This window comes from Clarias gariepinus, chromosome 2, assembly GCF_024256425.1.
Source record: "Clarias gariepinus isolate MV-2021 ecotype Netherlands chromosome 2, CGAR_prim_01v2, whole genome shotgun sequence".
NCBI classification, from domain to species: Eukaryota; Metazoa; Chordata; class Actinopteri; order Siluriformes; family Clariidae; genus Clarias; species Clarias gariepinus.
The window spans coordinates 22145001-22165059 of NC_071101.1; the positions used below are offsets into that span (position 1 = coordinate 22145001).

The window sequence follows — 20059 nt, forward strand, 5'->3', positions numbered from 1 at the left end:
AACCAGGGACCCTGGAGCTGTGAGGTGACAACAGTCTATTTTTATTTAAGAGTAAAATTGTTTTGTCTTGAGCAGGTTTGCAAGGAGCCTAAGAACACCATGAGCTATTGGTGTGTGTGTGTCTGTAGTTAAACAACGATAGAAGGAACCAAGGCAATCGAAGCAGAAGGAAACCGTTTCTGTAAGTTACTACAGAGTGTACTTACATACGAGTAACAAAATGAGACTGTGTAACGGATGTAAAGAAAAGTGTCACTTTTCATTTGGAAATTGAGGTGTTTTTTTTTTTTTTTTTTAAAAAAAAAAAAGGAAATTGAGGTGTTTTTGGTTTTCTGTGTGTTTGTGGTATTCCTGACAGTGAACTTGTAGAAAAGAAAATTGAAGGGAAAACATCCAGAAAGATGCTCACTTTCTCAGAGGCTACAACGCACCCGTAAACTCCCATACCAGTAGCAGGTTTATCTCTGACAGCGAGGCACTCTGTTGCCTTTACGTACTTAACTTTCTTATATTCGTAATGTTGTATGCTGTTTGCGCTCCAGCATCACCCTGACTGTCTACACAGCTTATATACAGTTGTTTTCCATAGCGACCGAGGAAATTTAAACTTCAGTCATTTATTCCACAATGCTTTTAAATTCTTGAATCCGATTGGTTAGAATTTGTTGATTAATTTTTCGATAAAAGCAGCGTTGACAGTAGAGCAGCTGCGAGGGAACAGGAGAGAGTGGTGAAGGAATGACTGTTCACAGCTGCTCTGTTAAAGCTGATAAAATGTAAAGCCATGCCTCGGGATGTTTTATTCCTTAACAAATATGGTGCAGAATTAAAAATTTGATGGGGAGTGCATTTATGGAAAAAAAAGTCTTTGGCACTTTTTGTTACTAATTCATTAACAAATTTATTATTAGTAGTACAGGTAGTGTACACACACACTAATTGGTATTTACCTTAATTATAAAATTATGTATTATTGCATAGCTAGAAATTGTCAATCTATTACTTTACTATCATGTCATCACCATTTATAGCTTGTAGTTGCTGCCATATTCATATAAAGTATTGCACATACCTCACTCACTCGGTCGCTCTTTCTCATTTTCATGCGTAATTAAAGGTCTAATCAAAAAAATTTAGATTTCCCCTAATTCTATTTTTTTTTTATCATTATTTATTTATGAACTCAGGTTCAGGCTGTATGAGTTTGGGAACAAAGCACAAAACTCTAGATTTTATTGAGCTAAACCGGGTATAAATGAGTTCCACCAAATGGTGTTTATCATCTGCATCAGTGACGTTGGGTAAAGGATTCCTGGTGGTACCGTTTGCTGTGTTTGTAAGCATAGTATATTATCACTGTGCAGTGAGTGTGTGTGTGTGTGTGTGTGTGTGTGTGTGTGTGTGTCACTGGGCACTGTGTTCAATTTTGTTCCAGCGCTGATCTCTCACCTTTACACGTACTACAGAAGGAGTAAACCATTTTTAAGACAAGGTTGTCACATCACATCTCCTCGGAGACAAGGTGGGGGCCTTGGGAGAAGGTAAGGGAGGGGACGGGGGGAGGGGACGGAGAGGGTTATCCGCCTACCTCTGCACCGTAGCTTGTGAAATGGGCTTTGCGTTGGCGCAGCAGGCCGAGTCAAATTACCTCAGCGTTTTTGTTCCGCTGAAGGTAAAGCCATATTGGATTCCATTATCTGTTGATTCGATTTATGTCTGTTTTTACCACCTTACTGATGTGCCTCACATTAGAGTGCTGCTCCTACAGCCTGCAATGGGATTAGGGAGTAAGTCAGTCAAGGGAGATCGGTCTTCCTGAAACGTGTGTCTCTCAAACAGGTGGCTCAGGACAGATGTGCGAAGAATTCATTAATGTGTTTATATGCCTTGTGTATAACACTCAGTGTTATATTACTGGTAAAGGATTTTTATACGGCTCAAGCTTTGTGTAAACAGTCATGGCAGGGCACGGAGAAAAAAAAAAACCTTATGCTCCACATCAGGCATGATTTATGATTCAGAGACGGTGTGTGTGGAGTGTGTGAGGATATGAACACACCTCTTATATACCGATGACTTTAATGAACCAGCCCACATTTCTACAGTGTGGGACTCTCATAGTTTACTTTGTAAATTAAAAACAACCATGAGAAACAAGTAGTCAAGTACACTTCCTTGGAATAAATGTTGAGCATTTCGTTTATAGTGACAAGACATCTAAAGTGTCAGGTTCACACATGTTCACCTATCAAAATGATCGGAAATGAAAGAGCCCGGATGCGAGCCAAACATTTTTAATAACACATCTCCTCACTGTTTCCCCGTTATCGCTTCCTCCTACCTCTTTCATATCCTTCGAGCAGCTTTCCGGCGCCTCTGTGTTTTTTCACACCCTTGTTCTTTCTGATGTGTTGCTTCAAACCCTGTCGGTTTGCTTAGCCAGTATTTTTTTCTTAAAGATTTATTATCAGCTCTTTTTTTAGGCCCTTTTTCCCTTTCTTTACTGTGTAACCATATTTATTTGTGTATAGCTTCTAAAAATAAATGTTAGGAATGTACTGTATTTATTTGTTCATCTTTGCTGAGAACTTTACTCTGATCAGAGATACGGTGGATCTGGAATCTGTTCTGCAAACGCTGGACACGAGGTGGCAATACATTTTGGATTGGATGGCCGTCAATCACAGGGCGTCATGCACACACATAAAGATGCACACGCAAACACACACACACACAACCAGGAAGCAGAGAACCAGGATAAAACCTATGAGCTCAGGATTGAACTGGGAAACCTTTATTCCCGAGGCTTCCTGCTGCACCATTTAGCAGCGTTGCTCCTGTTTGTTGTCGAACAGATTCCGTATCCAAACCCACCACCAGATCACAACTGCTGTCCACACTGTTAATTGAAAGCGATCAGATTGGATTTGTTCTGAACCAAATTTGGCTGCTGTGGTAACGATGCATGAGTCTTGCATATAGCATAATATTTCCTCATATACATTTCCCCAAAGTGGTATTAGATATTTCACTTTGTCCTCTGTCCAGGTTAATTTAGCCACATGGAAAATTCAAGGCCTGCATTAATTTTACGCACGGGGAATAGATTTTTTGCAACCCCCTGATGCATAGCAACTTAACTTTCTACCAAATTATAGTGTTTTATTTCAGTGTCTATTGCTTTCATTATCTTCCTACTTGCTTTTCGACGAGTTATCACCATGGATTCATGTCTCATACCACGTGATCTTGTAGACTTGAACGTCTACATCATGTTGACAAAAATCGGATTTGGGCTGGCAGTATGAGCAAGGCCCTTGTCTCCAGACAAGCATTTTTTCCCCTATGAAAATGAACTGATTTGGCATCTGTACATTATCCAGTGGAAAAGCAAATGGGTTTTAATGTGTGAATCAGTTAGTGAAGATCTCTCTCTCTCTCTCTCTATCTCTATCTATCTGTCTGTCTTTGTGAAGCATCAGCATTGAAAATGATAGAAAAACTATCAACAGTAGCTCACTCCACCACGTACATGGTTCTGCCTCAGCATTTCACTCACACTAGTTCACAAAGAAGAGTTACACCTTTGTGCAGGACACACAAATATACACTGGTATACAGCATAGAAGCGCTCACAGTTTTCATAATGTACAATTAAGAAGAAGCAAAAATCCGGCTTCCGGATTTAACTGGAAAATATCCCAGATGCACCATGTCAAGAGCTGTAGCCCATTTGATAGAGGAGTGATGTGAACACTGTGCCACCCGCACAGCTATGATTTATGGGGTGCCTGGGCTCTGGACCCCACCTACTTACCCATCAGTATTCAGATAAAGAAAGCTCGCATACAAATTTGCAAGACCTTAAATGGGATCAAAGGACGCCCAGGCAGTATGTAATTACGGGAGACCAAGAGAGATAAAGATTAAAGTTTAGCATTGTGTCCTTGCCCTGCTCGTGCAAAGATGAGCATTTTCTTTGTTTTTTTTTTCTACATATGACTTGATCCATGCATCTGTATTCTGTCTAATTTATCTTTCCTCACATTTCCCCTCCGCAAACTCATTCTTACCTGTCTGTGTATGTCGAGTTACAATCCCTAGCTGTTTATCTGCTTACTCTGGAGCTGTTTTGCTCATTTTGACTGAAAGCCAGCCTCGCTTCCTCAAAGTTGTAACGAAGCAGTCGAGGGAATAGCGCGTGACCAGACAGGCAATATTTGGCATTTTTCATCCTGCGACAGACTTGGCTCTTGCCTCAAGCGATGATGAGATGTAGGATCGAGGAATATTACCTCCAGGATTTGGCTGGCTTTTATGACAAATGTTTTAAAAGATGCATCGGTGCACATAAAGGTTTATTAGTCGAGGAGCCTCTGATGGAGACTGTCAGTCTTTAGCCAAGCTCCAGTGGACTGTACCGGCCACAACTACTCTCAAAGCTGCAGGGTGACGCCTGGACAGAATAATAATTGCAGAAGCATAGAAATTAATATATTATACGATATATAACATATGTAATTGCAAACAGCTGCGAACCATTATGTCTGAGATAAAAAATGATTAAGGCTAGCATGCTACACAGACAGTTTTACACCTACCTTACTAAACATCTACAGTATAGCAAACTTGGCTTATGTTAGTAAGAAAAAGAAACCCGTTTTGATTCCCTGGGATTGGCTCCAGGCGCCCCACAACCCAGTTCAGGGTAAGCAGTATAGAGAATGTGAGTGAGTGAGAGTGATCCGGAAATTTATATATAAAATATATACCGTACAGCCCTGTAGTCACTACTCTCTTGCTTTTCAATAAAGAGTGCTAATGCTGTATTAAAACAATTTTCAGAAATAATTGCACCATTTACTGAGCCTGATTAGCTTAGTACAGTAAATGGTGAATGATTATTGATGGTGTGCTGCAGTAGGTTTTCATTCGATACTGTAGGAATTTTTCACCTGTCTTTGGATCGCCAGATGTGCAGTCACAGACTCACGTCTTTATTTGTGCTGAATCAGAGCACAGCGTATATTTTCTTTTGTCTCCAACGCTGTCCTTAAGGACCACCAGGCAGCAAGTCCAAATTTACAGTCATCATTACCTGACTCAGGTATGCTGGGAGTTAGGAAAAAGCAACCCATTTGCAGAAATGTGCAATGACTGGGGATCTTTGACAACTAAATTGGAAACCTCAGCATTATGTAAACTACTCTACTCTACTCTACTCTCTCTCTGTCTCTCTCGCTCACTCTCTCTCTCTTTATCTGTTTGAGTTTTGTGGTATTCTTAGAGGAGCTGTAAGGAGGAAAATGCACTATTTTTGAGAAGACATCATTAGGACACAGTTCAAAGCAGGTTCTCAAAAAAAAAGCTCAATTTAAAAGGCTGCGTGTCCAATAAACCATTAGGCACTGCTGAATTTTACGAGGTTATTTCCATGGATTTTCCAATAAAATAGGTGCTTTAATATTATTATGAACATATATTCTGTTTTAGAAGACTGTTAGAGCACTAAAGTTGGAAAATAATGGCCGGCTAAATTGATGATAGCAACTTCAGAATGTTTGGTCAGCAAGATTACCCTCAATGAAATATATAAAGCGGTAATTTGCTAAATCTTAAGTCAGAACATTGTGTAACCCATGACTTTTGAATTATCCATCTGTTATTTTTACTTATTGTGCTTCATTAGTCATATTACTCATCACCTTAGAGGGCTCAGACAATGCTTTGCATAAATATATGTCTCCTTGTACTTTCACAAATAGCTTCTTGGTGTTCAACATTTCTTTTGTTAAATGTGACATTGATGATCTGCAAATGGACTTCCGTTCCAGAACTAGTTTAGGGATGGGGTAAATACTTGCACAGTTACAACTTTTAGTTTTTTATTTGTAAATAGTTTTATTGCTTTTTTTTTTCCTAACAATATTTTTATTCACTGCATACTTATGATATACACAGATTAGCCATAACATTAACACATTCAAATTGATTATCAGCTATACACTGGTGACAGAATCATGAACACCCAAGGCACGCCCATGCCCTTAGGGACCAAAGCTCAACCCGTCCACTTCAGTCCCACAGAAAAGCTAAAGCTGCACAATCGCCAAAAATGGTCACAGGGATAATATACTTATGCAAGGCACTGAATCAGTCAGTTTGGTGGTCTAAATACCTGCAAGGCACATTCTACACGCGCATTCTCTAAACAACACCCCCCTCGTTCTATGTGATTCTCGCTTCTTGCTATCCATATTCCGACATTCACTAAAGTATAATTTCTCTTTAATTGGACTTTAATGACTCTGAAGACACTACAAGGCAAGCAAAAAGCAACAGGTCACAGCGGCAATGTGTTCTAGCATTGTAGCACAATTGTTTATTGCCTGGCACATCTTTATGATAAAGGTCTTCCAGGAGCTAAACCACGGGACCACTTTCCGACGAGCTCTCATCTCCCACAACAAGCATATACGGCTTGTGCCGATTTGGGAAGCATTTGGTCATATTTTTTGTTCAAGCTGTAATTAATGATCTATTTATTATCAGGGCTCGACACAAGCGGCCAACTCACTCGGAAATTGATTCCTTGATTACCCCAGTGGCAACAACAGGGATTGTAAACTTGCTAAATGAGCCTGTGTAAGATTGACTGCATTAGGCTTTGGTGTTATCTCTATTGTTTTTTTTGTTTTTTTTCCAACTCAGACATGTAAGACAGAACAAATGTTTGTGATTTGGGGTGGAATTGCCTCCAGATATCGCATGTCCTTTCTATCTAGAAGTATTGCTGGGCTAATTATTGCGCAGGGCAGGTGTGAAATTGCTACATGCAGATTTAAAACCTGCTGTCACAAGCGAAGCTGAAACAGCTCAATGAATATGGAGGTGTGATTTATTCTTTTGAGGCCCCAAAACTGTCTTGAATATTTCAAAGCAGTTAATTTCAGTTGCTTGCAGTCGTTTCCTTAACCTGTTCATTACCAAACTGGTGCATGTACCACGTTCATATCGTAAACTACTCAGTATAGTTTCTTTCTTTGTTGATGGGTAGCAGCGCTAATGGGTTCAAGCACAACACCATGTGTCACTAACAACAGCAGCCACACAAAAGTAGTTGTCTCTGTTATAATGTTCTTCTTCCTATATTATGATAGAGCATCTAACCATTAATAAGACCCCTTATCAGAGTTTTTCTTATCAAAAATGAGCAGGTTTTTAAATTACCTAGTTGTTGCAGACATAAAGGAATCCTACCTTATGAGGTCCAAATGTTCTTTTATGAGGACATGACCTTTTTGTCCCAGGACTTTTAGGAATAATTATTTCGCCAAACTACCTTCTCTTTGAAGAGATTGATTAAGTTTTATAGTTGTCAGGTCCTAATAAACAGAAACATTAAGGAGAAATTACAGTGTACACAACAGTAGAGTCTGGGTCTCATGAGGTTAATATCAGAGTAGGCTGATAATCTGAATATGAAGTCAATCGCGTAGGTGTTGTAAACTCTCCAGTATTCTCTAATGTCTCACAGACACAAAGACATAGCCTGATAGCGATGACTGGCAGTGGCATCAAGGAGAGGCTTTGAGGCTCCAGGAGCCACAAAGCAGGAAGTTATGTGGTGGCGATACAATGCCATGTTTTTATATGAAAGATTTGCTCTGAGATTGTGTTCCATTAATTTTAAGCTATCTTACACCAAATGCAAATCTACCACAGCAAATGTCATGCATATTTTTCTGCAGATTTATTACATTTCATATTAATTGGATTGCATTGAATGATGCCTTTAGGTATGTTTACCAGCTGTGAGCCTGGATTAGTGTCCATGTTTTGTTTCTTTTTCTTCTTTTTTATTGTTTAGTTTAACTTCCCCTTACTGATTCCTTCTCTTTCTCTGTCTATCGTTTTGTCTCTTCTTTTTGTGCTTCTGCATTTGTGTCAAGCTCATCTTGCCGTATTGTGAGTGAGGGACGCAGAGGGAATTATGTCGGCGGGAGATGAGAGGCTGCATGTGATATCAGCCTCCTCAGATATAGAAGATGTGGCGTGGTGTTGTTGTTTTTTTTTTTTTGCTTTTCTGGTTTTATTAATCTGTCACTTTTTTCTTACTCTGCCTGTTTCAAAGCCTGCGGTCTGCTTGTAGAGAATGGCACAAATTCACACTTCTAAAAGGCTCTGACTTGAAAAAGACTGGACAGATGTGGTGATGTGAATCAGAGACCCTACTTCATAACTCAAACGTGTCACTTTAAGGTCAGGATTAGGCAGGGTCACTGCTTTTAGAGCTGAGGGGATGGAGCTGAACCTGGTGTTATAGTTCGGAGTGAATGTGAGCAGCAGTCCAAGAATAATTTGTATTGTAAATTATTAAATAGACTAAGTCTTGAGCTAAAGACGCTACTTTTTTTTAATCCAATCTTATCTTCCAGTGTTGTGTTCTTCCTTTTTCCACTAGAAAACTGCATCTTATTATTGGCATTTGCATTGCCATCTACTTTAGATTACATCTGCCTTGCTGAATCCATTTCCTCTGTATGTAAAGTACTTCCTCCGCATTTGTTATCCATTTCTTTATGCTTTTTCGCTTGCCCTCTTTTCTCCTGCCAGCGTTCCCCTGCTGAATCTCGGAGCTGCAGCAGCACAATCAGGCGTCGAGTCTGGGGACTGCTCAGGGCCTCGTAGCTGCCGTGACACGTTAGATGAAATCTAAATTACAGACCTCCAGCGAAGGCCTGCCACATAAACGAAGGAAATTATATAGAGCAGTTCACATCTGAGAGAGAGAGCAGAAGAAAGAAAGCATTGAAGGACAACAGCAATTAACTCTAGTGGAGCTTAAAAATCACTCCAATTTGTCAAATTACCCATCATGCCTCACATAGCTGGGTCAACAGGAAACTGATTCATTCCTTTAGATTATTTCTCAGTTTTTGTACTTGTCCTGGTCTATATTTTATTAATTTATCTCCTACTTCTTACACTTTTATTTTAGCTTAAACCCCTCCAGCATTAAAGAAATAGTTCTCATGAATATCATTTGTGGTTACTACAGATAAGATTTTAGATATTTCTCCTAGTACTGCGAGTTAGTTGGTGTGAGAGAAGAGGATGCAGAGGATAGGGTTAAATGGAGGCAGATGATTCGCTGTGGCGACCCCTGAAAGGGAACAGCCGAAAGACAAAGAAGACTGCGAGCTGTCGTAGGACATACTTCCTTTAATTTCTGTATAATTTATCATTTGGATAATCATCCATCATCATTGGATTCAAATAACATTATAACTGCACCACTCGGAGGCCCCATAACTTGTAAGATTTTATGATTTTATGATTATATATGAAAGCATTCATTCATTTATTTTCAGTACTCGAATTGTTTTTGTCCCGGTTGTAATGAAGCTAAACCCTGGCAGACTGGCCTGTACAATGGACCATCAATGTGTATAATTAATGTCCAAGGACCTCCGTGATGTGTATACTGTACTGAATAGGGAGGGGAAAAAACTTATCTACAATATAGCAACATCTTGGGATGCATCTCACTGGCTGCCCGGAATAATTTAAAGAAAACCTCACCGATTCTCACGTCTCCATCCCTTCAGCATTTAAATCAACATGGCTAACTCGGAAGGCCAGCAGCTGCTTACAGTGTTGGGGTGACACATAGTGATTAGAATGAAATGTGCTATAAGGCTGGTTTGCACATGCTGTGCACATGCTCTCAGGGCATGCACTTGGGGTTGGGAAACAGGATAAAGTTTTTTGAGGGCAAAGTTTAAAGAGAAAAGAAAACTAAACTAAATTAAAACATGTAGGAGCTATACAGGTATAGATTTATACAAGGTACAGTCACCAGAGAAAACATCAAGCATTTTACGAAAGAGTTATACATGAACTGTAGGCAAGACTGCACTGTTGAGCAATTTAGTGGAACCAGTCTGACTATTAGGATATTTTTGGGATTTTTTTATGGAAGTAGAGGAAACCCATAGAGAAAGCAAATGAAACTACAGTATTTTTAAAAAATGCCTTTAAAACAAGTTTTAATTCTGAACTTTAAGCTGCATTGACTATCATGATAACACATAACCATATCAGCCATAACATTACAATGCAAAATATCATGGCCATTATTGTTCAAGTTCCCTTTGTGCCACCGGGGCATGACTCCACCTGATGTCTGGTGGAGTGCTGTGGGGTCTGGCACCAGGACAGTATCAGTGGATCTTTTGGGTGCTGCGGTTTGCAGGGTGGGACCTCCAATCTTTGTCCCACGGGCTATTTGATCGAAGTGGGATCTGGGGAGTTTAGGTCAGGGAGTCGGCAATCTTGGGCTTTTTGCCTGCTGGACCCCATGCATGGTGGGTGTGGTGCACTGGGTGTTTTGGTGCCTTTCCATCAGGACCAGCATTGTTTTTTTTCAGCAATTTAAGCTGTATTAGCTTTTCTGTGGGATTGGACCAGACATGCATGCATTTGGTCCCCCTGGTATGAGTCAGACTTGGGTACCCATGATCTTGTCACCAGGTTACTGGTATATACAGTAATTAATAATCAGTTTTAATTTGTTAATGTTTTGTGGTTTATGTCATGGCTGACTAGTTTAATTGTAAATTTACTATTAACTATTATTATTGTGTTGTTGTTGTTGTTATCACCATGATAATTAATGTAATAATTATTGAGTAGAACCATCTCTAATTAGATGCATTGTACAGACTTTGAGCTTAATTACCAAAAAATAGCTTGAAGAATGTATGCGAAGAACGCATTAACTATGTTTTGAGCAAGTGCTTTACTCAGTACATTTCGAATTCCTGGTCTGTATCAGTCACGCATGTATTACAAATGTAGTACATAGTGTTAAAGAATACAGCCATGAGACTGAGAATATTAGAAGAGCTGGAAATCTAGAAGTGGCCCCTCAGGGCTAGATCAGTAAGCATTAGGCACTTTCTCTGATTAGGGACCAGGCATTTGCAGACCCAGTTTCCTCTAATCTGGCCCACCCTTATTCATCATCAGACACACGCTGCCCGCTGATCAGCAGTAAGCAGCTGCACAGAAGCTCATCAGTGTGCTAGAGCTGCTGTTAGGAAATGCCTAGCCATATTTAACTAGCAATGACATGATTGTTAAGGCACTGCTGCACACTTGCATTCAGCCTTTTTTCACATTCTATAATTAGGTAGCGTACACACAAATATATTCTTATTCCGTTTTTCCTATGTAATGCTTTGTTCTGAATACAAGTCTAAATATAAATTTATGCCTCATGAGCAAGCTAGACATGACTGTGGCAAAGAAAACACCATAAGGCAAAAAAAAGGAAATCTTGGTAGGAACCAGTGCCAAGTGTGTTAAAAAGTACTTAATAATGAGCATAGGTTGTATAAAAAAACAACAGAAAAATTAAATGAAAAAAATAGGAAGTAATGTTTATAATTGATGATGCACCCAGGTTTAGGGGATTAATCATTAACTTTCCATATTGCTTATCCTGTGTTTGCTCGTGGGATCTCAGGGAGTTCAGGACACAAGGCAGGGGAGCTCAGGGATCTGGATAAGGTGCCAGAAGCAGCTGCCATGCAGAATACAGGTGCACACGTTTTTATACACGACACTACAGCCAATTCCTTTCAGAAAAATAACATTTATAGTTCATGGTTTTGGACTGTGGGGGAAAAACGGAGTACCTGAAGAAAACCTACCAAGCATGAGGGAACTAAAACACAAACTGGAAGTGAGATTCGAACCCCCACCCCTAAAAAAGTGATGTGTCTGTGTTACTCGCTAAGCAGCCATGCACTTAGAGGATTAGTGTAATGTAATTTGCTAGTCATTTATGAATTAGCATGTCTTTTCTTTAATGTGAATCCGAATGTGCAGATGCAGATCTTTATCAGCTCATTAGGTCTTGATGAGGCATTGATTAAGTTAGTAATAGGCACATTTGTATAGAAGAGGCTGCGTGAAACTCTGACGTATAGTCTTATTGGGCTGTGCGAGCTGTGACGCTTCAATATCACGGCTTTCTTTTTTTTTACTTCATTTGAACACTAAACACTGCAAAATAAATGGTCTTCATTTTGATTTCCAATTTGTTTTTTTATTTCGTCCTGCTGATTTTTTTTTTTTTTAAGAAATAAGGATTTGTTTATTTGATATTTGTTGGCTGTGTGTATAGAAGAGGCTTTTAATTAGTTAGACCTATTGGAGATTCAAAATTAAATTCTATATCTATTAGCTGTGGAGTTGGAAAATGTCTTGTTTTCCATTTAATTTTTGACCGTTTTTGATAAAAGGCATAACTATCTGTTTACATTTACATAATAGTATTTATTACTGTGTAAATAAAAAATTTACACCCTTCGGATATCTCATCTATAAAAGTGGTGTTATTTCAAGATTTCATTTTGTGCCCATCTTTGTTATTTAAGGTGAAATGTTGTTGTTGTTTTTTTTTCTTTTGTCAGCCTCAGAACACAAGCACGTCCAACACTACTTCACTGAAATGTATTCGTTTCCATCTCCATTAACCTATTTGCTTAGATATTTAAAAAATTCTAATAGCTTTCCTTTTCATGCTTCACCTGCACAAATTAGGTGGTCTTTCATGTAATTGAGATATAAAAGCGCAAGTAGGCGTGTTCTCATACAGTATGCTTGTGGCATATACGTAAGGGACTGGTAGGCAGGAGCTCATTTCACGCAAATAAACCTGCTTGACGATTGCAAATCAAATCTGTTTGTTCCTATAAAACTGAACATGGACTATTGAGCCTGTTAAATGTTAAAAGCAAGATTTTTTTTTTTTTAACGTAGCCACTTTTTAGCCCGGCCAGCCAGTAATAGATTCTGACAGAGTTTTTCACATTTTCCTACTGATTAAAAATGAGGTAAATTAGAGATGCCATGGCCTCTCCTGACCTTCTTCTCCTTCAATGAGCACATCTACCAGAACTGTCCGTTATGCCTCATTACCCTGAAACTGCATCCTACCCGGTTATCTTCATCGAAGTTATCCTCTCAAGGTCCCCCTGCCATCTGGACTTGGAAAAAGGCCATGATTGACCTTCGTTAATGCAATGAATTTATTAAAGCACATGAAGAAAGTCATGCATACTAAAATGCTGCCTCTAGTCAGTCCAAAATATACTGTCTCTTAGAGTAGTGTGTCGTTCAAGACATAAAAACAATTCGTCCATATATCACTCTTATAAGTTATTCATTTCACCAAGGTTATAAATTCAGTCTGGAACATAAGAACTCGCCTGGCTGTAGTCTATACACAATACAGTCCCTTTACTGGTTTTGGCACTGGTCTCCACTGGTAACTAAAATAAAATCTTAACTTTTTTATAAACAAGAACAGAAGATCAACAATCAAATTAATACATGCTCACATCACACTGAGGTGGAGGACTTTTAAAGATACCGCTACTACAGTATACTGGATCTAAAATTAGAAGTGTTATGTGTTGATATAGAATGCAAAGAATCCGTTCTGCTGCATACCCGAACAAACAGATCAATAGTACTGTAAGCTAAAGATAAAAATATGCTTACATATTTGAACAGTGTCCACTGTAGTAGGCCCTGGGTTAGGATTACATGCTGCATTGAGGTTATAGCAAAGTTTCGGCCCCTAATTAATGTTGACATCATATTACTGTATGAAATGCTTGCACTACTAACACTCAATGTGCAAGGGAATTCTTTGATTTCAGTCCTGCACAGTTTGCTGAAGTTGCTGCTCTAAGGCATCTATTAAACCTGCGGCTTATTAAGGTGAAGTAAGTTGTCTAAGCGGCAAAACGAACAACTGTAGTTTATCCACCCCGGACTGTAAAATTCAAAGCGTGACCAAAGCTGATTTTGTATTAGCATCATTTGTTTAACATGCATGACTTACACCGCCTGACCAAAAAAACAGGTTGAGCATACTAATATTTAGTTTTATTGCTTTCAGCTTTGATTGTGCAGTGTGGTGGCCAGGTAAGAAGGAAAGAAAGAAACTCCATAGACGTGATAACCTGATCATTCAGCTGACTTCATTTTATTGCCACATAACGGCTTCATGCCGAGTCTAGACCTGTCAAACTGAAGCAACCCCAGATCATAAGACTGCCTTCAGAGGCTTGTATAGCGGGCCCTATGCATGATGGGTGCATCGCTTCACGCGCTTCCCTTCTTACCCTGACACGTCCTTCGCTCTGGAATAGGCTCAATCTGAACTCATCAGACCACATGACCTTTTTCCGTTGCTCCGAAGTACATTCTTTATGATTCGTGGCAAATTAAAGGCTTTTTTTTTCGATTAGGGTCTCTAACACGTAAACACGTTTTATGGCCACACAGCTGTTTAGTCCCAATGTGTGGCAATGCTCTTACTTTTTTCCACTAAACATAGCTGAGTTTTTACTGCCAATGTTTTACAATGCAACTTCGCTCAATGCACCAAGATTTTAAGTGATCTTTGATGACACTAATATATATATATATATATATATATATATATGTTTTTTTTACATTTCTTGTGAAGTTATCCATGCAGGTTTTATTAATGCATTAGACATTTCTTAACCCAGTTCCAGTAAGGTAAGTAATCTGCATAGTTGTTTTTTTGATGCAGGCCTTTCTGAACATCCAGAGACTTTTGCAAATTGCACAGACTAATAATAGCTCAAGACAGTGATGAAATATGAGTAACCAATAATACTATACTAAGAGAGCACATATTGCTGAAATCATGATATTTTGACTGCATGCCGACACACATTTTTTAAGTTAGTGATAGTAAAATATGACACGGACATGTACATATTATCACTAGCGTATCTGCATAAAATGCAAATGCAGCAGTGAGTAAAACTGAGTAGACAAGAGGGGCAGTGAATTTGCGTTAGAGAGAACAGTATTGCTGGGAGGAAGAGTGCGGATGAAAATAGAGCAGTGTGAAGAAACAGAGTCTGGGGTGTTTGTCAGTTTGGTCATGGTAGGATATCATTAGTGTCTGGTTGAAGGGATAGTGAGAGAGTCAGAAGGGAGGAGAGAGATGCCTCTGAGCCGTGTAAAGGGGAGGGACACTACTGTATGTATCTCTCTCTAGAGCGCTGCAATTAAAGCCAAACATTGAATTCCAGATAATTTTTCTTTTAATCGGAATGGAATCTTTTGGACATTGGATATGAGAAATTTTAAGAGTTTCTTCTCTGATCAGAGGCTTTGATAATCAGCCAAGCATTTTCGTCTTTTATCACTGCAAAGACAAGGTGGATTAAAAAGATTAAAGAGGGTGGGTTGTAGAAATGGTGAGGAAAAAAATGTCTTTCATGAATGGAAGGCTAAAGTGCTGGAGGAAACATTACCTTGTTTACCTATTTCTTGTTCAAAAATAAAGAAAATAGACAAAGACACTGTTTTTTTTATCCTCTTTCCCAAAAACCACGAGGATTGCAAACTTTTGAACTTAACTATTAGTATCAACTAATTTTGTGTGTATTTGTAGTGAATGTTTTCTTGCAGTATAAACCGGTTTAGACAATTTGGTTGGTATTTTTTAATAAGAAAATACCTTTTTTGTTAAAACTTGTCCCAATTTCAGTTCACATCATGCACTTCACTACAGCCACATTGTCTTAATTGTATAAAAATACAATTAATTGTCTTAATTGTAAAAAAAAATCTTGTTAAGTTGATTAGTCTATTAATACAGAGCCTATGTTTCATTTGGTTCTTCGACTCGTGGAAAAAACGTTATCCGGTCAAATGACGTTAAAGGTCAAAAACGCAAAATACGGAAAGCTCATGACATTTAATTTGTATATTTTTGTAACGTGGTATAACATCGCAGTAAGACACAGGAGGTTTCCATGAACAAATAGTTTTCACTTTATTGATTAATGAATGAACTTTAGATTTGGTCTAAAATATTTTTCTTCATTCCTCCTTATTTCTTAGGCCACCTGTTCATCCGCGAGACCCTCAGGATCCTCGGGACTACGGAGATGGAGAAGACTTTTCCATGGGCCATGCTCCATAACAGCATCAGTAGCACTAACATCTGCTCTCATTTGCCTTATTCTTATAAACTGGAACATTGGAACGTCTGTCTTTCTTGCTACTGAAACTACCTTCCAGTATCGACTTTCTGCTGGGATTGTTGTCTTTCTCTGTCCAACCTTTGCAGCTCGTCTTCTCCTGAGGAAGCAGACAAATTGAATGGAGTTAAATGCAGTTGAAGTCAACATTAGTCAGATGCCTAGCTGAGGATTTGCAGCTGAAAGACAGGAATGTAAACCTAATGCAATTTGCTTTTGTATATTTTGTTATTGTGATTTGTGATTATAGTGCTGGATTTGTGGGATATAAAAAAAATTGTATAGCAGTTTATACTTATTTGCATTAATTATGGAACAATTGCAATTAATTGTTTGTTAAGGTTTCCCAATTTTGTTTAATTTTCTACTCCAGTCCACCAACTATGCATGTTCTGTCACATGACAAGGACCAACCAGAAAGGATGAAAAGTAAAAGATGAATAACAAACGCTTCCTCAGAGAAGTTTTTCGAACATTGGCTTGTGCATCACAGTGCAGCCCTATAACACGATCAAAAGAAAATGCTAACTGACCTCTTACACGATCTCGCAGACGCCCACGATTTGTTGCTCTGATTGACATGGGAGAGAAAAATGCTATCCCATAATGCTATCCCTCCCACCAGAAGAGCACAGTCAATTTTTCTCTCTCACTGTGGCATTGTCGTGAATTCAAACCCTGTAATCTCCTGATGATCAGAGCCACTCGAGAGCTATAAAAACTCAAAAACGGTAAGAAAGGTTGGAAATTGTTACCTGGTGTTGTCCATACATCGAGTCGATACTGCAAAATGCCTTAAACACAAGTTTGAGTTACTTTTTTTTCTGCTAGGTAAAAAAAAAATCTGATGCAAGAGAAAAAGAAAGCAAAAAAAATAATAATAATAAATTAAAGTATCCAGATTTAACTTGCAATATCTGTAGCAAGGAATTTGAACAGGAAGAAGACATTTTTTATGCTGTCTTAAGTCTCAACTCTCTGTAATTATTGTATGAAGCTAAGAGTTTTTCTTTTTTTTTTTTTTTTTTTTTTTATAAATGGCACTTTTGCAATCATTTTTCACAGCCACATGATTTGACTTGCAGATGTGCCCATGAGGTTTTAAAAGGCTGTGTAAACACGTTTAGCATCTCCTCGCTGCCACTTCATATTTTTGTACTCGGACGTATGACCTTTGTTTAATGTGCCTAGGATGCTGACGAAAATGTCACAGGTTTTGTTGATGTGATGACTTCAATTCCACTAATGATTTGGAAAGAGAAAATACTTTTACTGCATAAAAGTCATAGGGTGTGGTTCCATTAAAATATAGGAAATACAAACGTATGGTATATATTGTATATAAACACACAATGCTGTACAACATGCATCAATGTGAAATTAACCAAATGGAGCATGGTGCATAAAACTACATTCAGATTTTATGATTGATGATGGAAGAGGACACACAGGTTGTTCCATGTTTAGAATGGAGAAGTGTGAATTTTGAAAAGATTTTAAGTTGATTCTAAATCCTACAATCCTCTCTGGGTCACACAAATTATAGTTAGCTAGAAACTGGACAAGTATAAAAATAGTTAGCTAGATACATGGACAAGTATAAATATAACCAACTTTAAAAGTGGATGATGGCTGAAATTGGTGATGTGTTATTATTGTGCTTTAGTCCTGCACATGATACTGTGACTGTAAAAACATTTTTATGCCTGGATATTTGCACACGGTCACTGTTTGTCAGTTCTGCAAAGAACTTTTTTAATGCCAACATCTAAACTCCGATATATACTGCAATTATTACTAGGGATGGAAATTGCTAGGACCAGCCGATACAATATAATAACAACACCTACAGTATGTGCCGAATTAAGATTTATAAATAACCCGATTCAATATTACAGTTTTACTGTTTTTATTGCAATTTTCAAACCTTGTAAAGTCATACCTCTAGAGAAAAATAACACCTTTGCTTGATCTGAACTGCTAGGAATCTTGTTCTTGTCACTCCTCTCCAACGTTTTTGTTAGCTGCTAGCAACAGGTTTAGCTTCCACTTAGGATGGTGTCAAGCAACGTGAACCTGTATGTTAGTCGCATTACCACAACTTTACTTCAGCATGACACCGTTTGCATACTTCAAAAAACAAATGTTAATTCATACATAAACTAGTGTCTCTGGTGTCATCTGCAATGATTATTTCCCAAAACACAATTTTTTTTAAACGCCTAGTAATTTCTTTAACAAAAATAATGACAGAAAATATTCGTTGATGACCTTTTTTTCCCTGTGACTAAGACAAGACGATGACGAGACGTCACGGATATCATTGAACAGTGACAGTGACGAAACCGGCATGCAATGTTGTTGAAGGAAAAAGATGTGACTAAAATGTGGGTTAAAAAAAAAAAACTAATAAAACTTCTGTCTTTATTTTTGTCAACATATACATTTCTTCACAATCAGAAACAGCAGTATTATTTGGGCAAAAGAGAAAAGGCGATATTCGAGCCTATTTTCATGATATGTTATATTATTATAATATAATATTTCAAAACACTGTATTGTCCATACTTCTTCTATTGTTTTGTAGTTAAAAAATAGACATGCAGCAGTTGTTGTGATGGTTAAAAATAAATATAATTAGCTGAAAACAGCAGATGAAAAGATACATTTTAAATGTTGAGGTAATTATTTTGTGAAAATCTTTTAAAAATAGTTCTGGCTAGACTGGATTGACTGTAGGGTTAATTAATAATAATCTTATTGCTAAAATGTTACGTTTCCATTGACTAAAACTAGACTAAAATACTTAAAGGTTTCTCTAACTAAAACTAAACTAAAATGTCCAGACTTTTGGTCAATTAAAATTTGACAAAATAGAAATAGCATAAGATTGACTAAATAGGCTAAAAATTAACTTGGACATTTATCCCGGGACTAAGACTAAAATAAAAAAAAGCTGACAGACAAGAGACTATAGAGGAAAGGTGTTGTTTCTAAACCAATCAGCCTTAACATTTTGTAACACAATTTCCCCTTTTGCCACTAAAACAGCTCCTCTGCTTAGGTTAGCAGCAGATCCTTTGGGTGGCGTGGGTTGCAGGGTGGGGCCTCCATGGATCAGACTGATTGCTTTGTCTGGCGCATCTCATCAGTGCGCTGTTACTGTAGATTGGGATCTGGGGGGTTTGAAGGCCGAAGTAAAAAACCTTAAACCCTTAAACCCCCTTAGGCAGCAGACTGTGATACACTGGGTGTTCTGATACCTTTCTATCATAGCCAGCAGTAACATTTTCAGCACTACAGGTATACTGTAGATAAGCCTTGGGTGCCCATGATCCTGCCACTAGTTTAGTGGTGTACAGTATAATTGATAATCAGCGTTAATGTTATGGCTGATCGGTATATAAATTAAAAATCAATTTCAATGAATTGACTCTGGAGTCAGTGTGGCAATACATGAACTGCTACACACATAACTTAATTGAATTTCTTGCCACATCTAATTATTAGTAAATAATTTATTTGCTTCAATTCAATAAATGTAATTCTACTGAAGAAACCCCTCTCACACACCCACAACCACACAGTACACACAACTTGTTCTACTTAAGCGTCTGTGACATGCTGTCGCCTGTGTATCGTCGTGCTCCTGTGCACTGCGGCTTCACCTTGGCAATGCGCATATTGGAAAGTTCATCTAGTCTCGGCTACGGATAGAAAGAACAGCGGCAGAATCCTCCTCTGCGTGCAGGCCGCTGTCTGCCTTCATAGAAATAATGGGCTTTAATGGCCCATTTTATTCTGCCCCCATTGATTGTTAACTTGAGCACAACAGCCAGTTCCACACACACATTCGCTGCTCTTTTCACCTTGCCTCCTTTACCTCCACGATTGATTTTAGGTCGCGTCACGAGTCCAAAGGAGAATAGCGACGGATTTACCGCCGT

At 38.4% G+C, this 20059-nt stretch overlaps 1 protein-coding gene across 2 annotated transcripts in view; it reads left to right on the forward strand.

Moving 5' to 3' along the window:
* Positions 1–18525, forward strand: part of trim44 (tripartite motif containing 44) — a 60527-nt gene extending 42002 nt beyond the window's left edge. For both annotated transcript variants that reach the window (XM_053486818.1, XM_053486826.1), the window contains exon 6: positions 15973–18525. In XM_053486818.1, the coding sequence (XP_053342793.1) occupies positions 15973–16054 (82 nt within the window). In that variant the 3' untranslated portion in view covers positions 16055–18525. The remainder of the gene's footprint in view (positions 1–15972) is intronic.
* The last annotated feature ends 1534 nt before the right edge of the window (positions 18526–20059 follow it).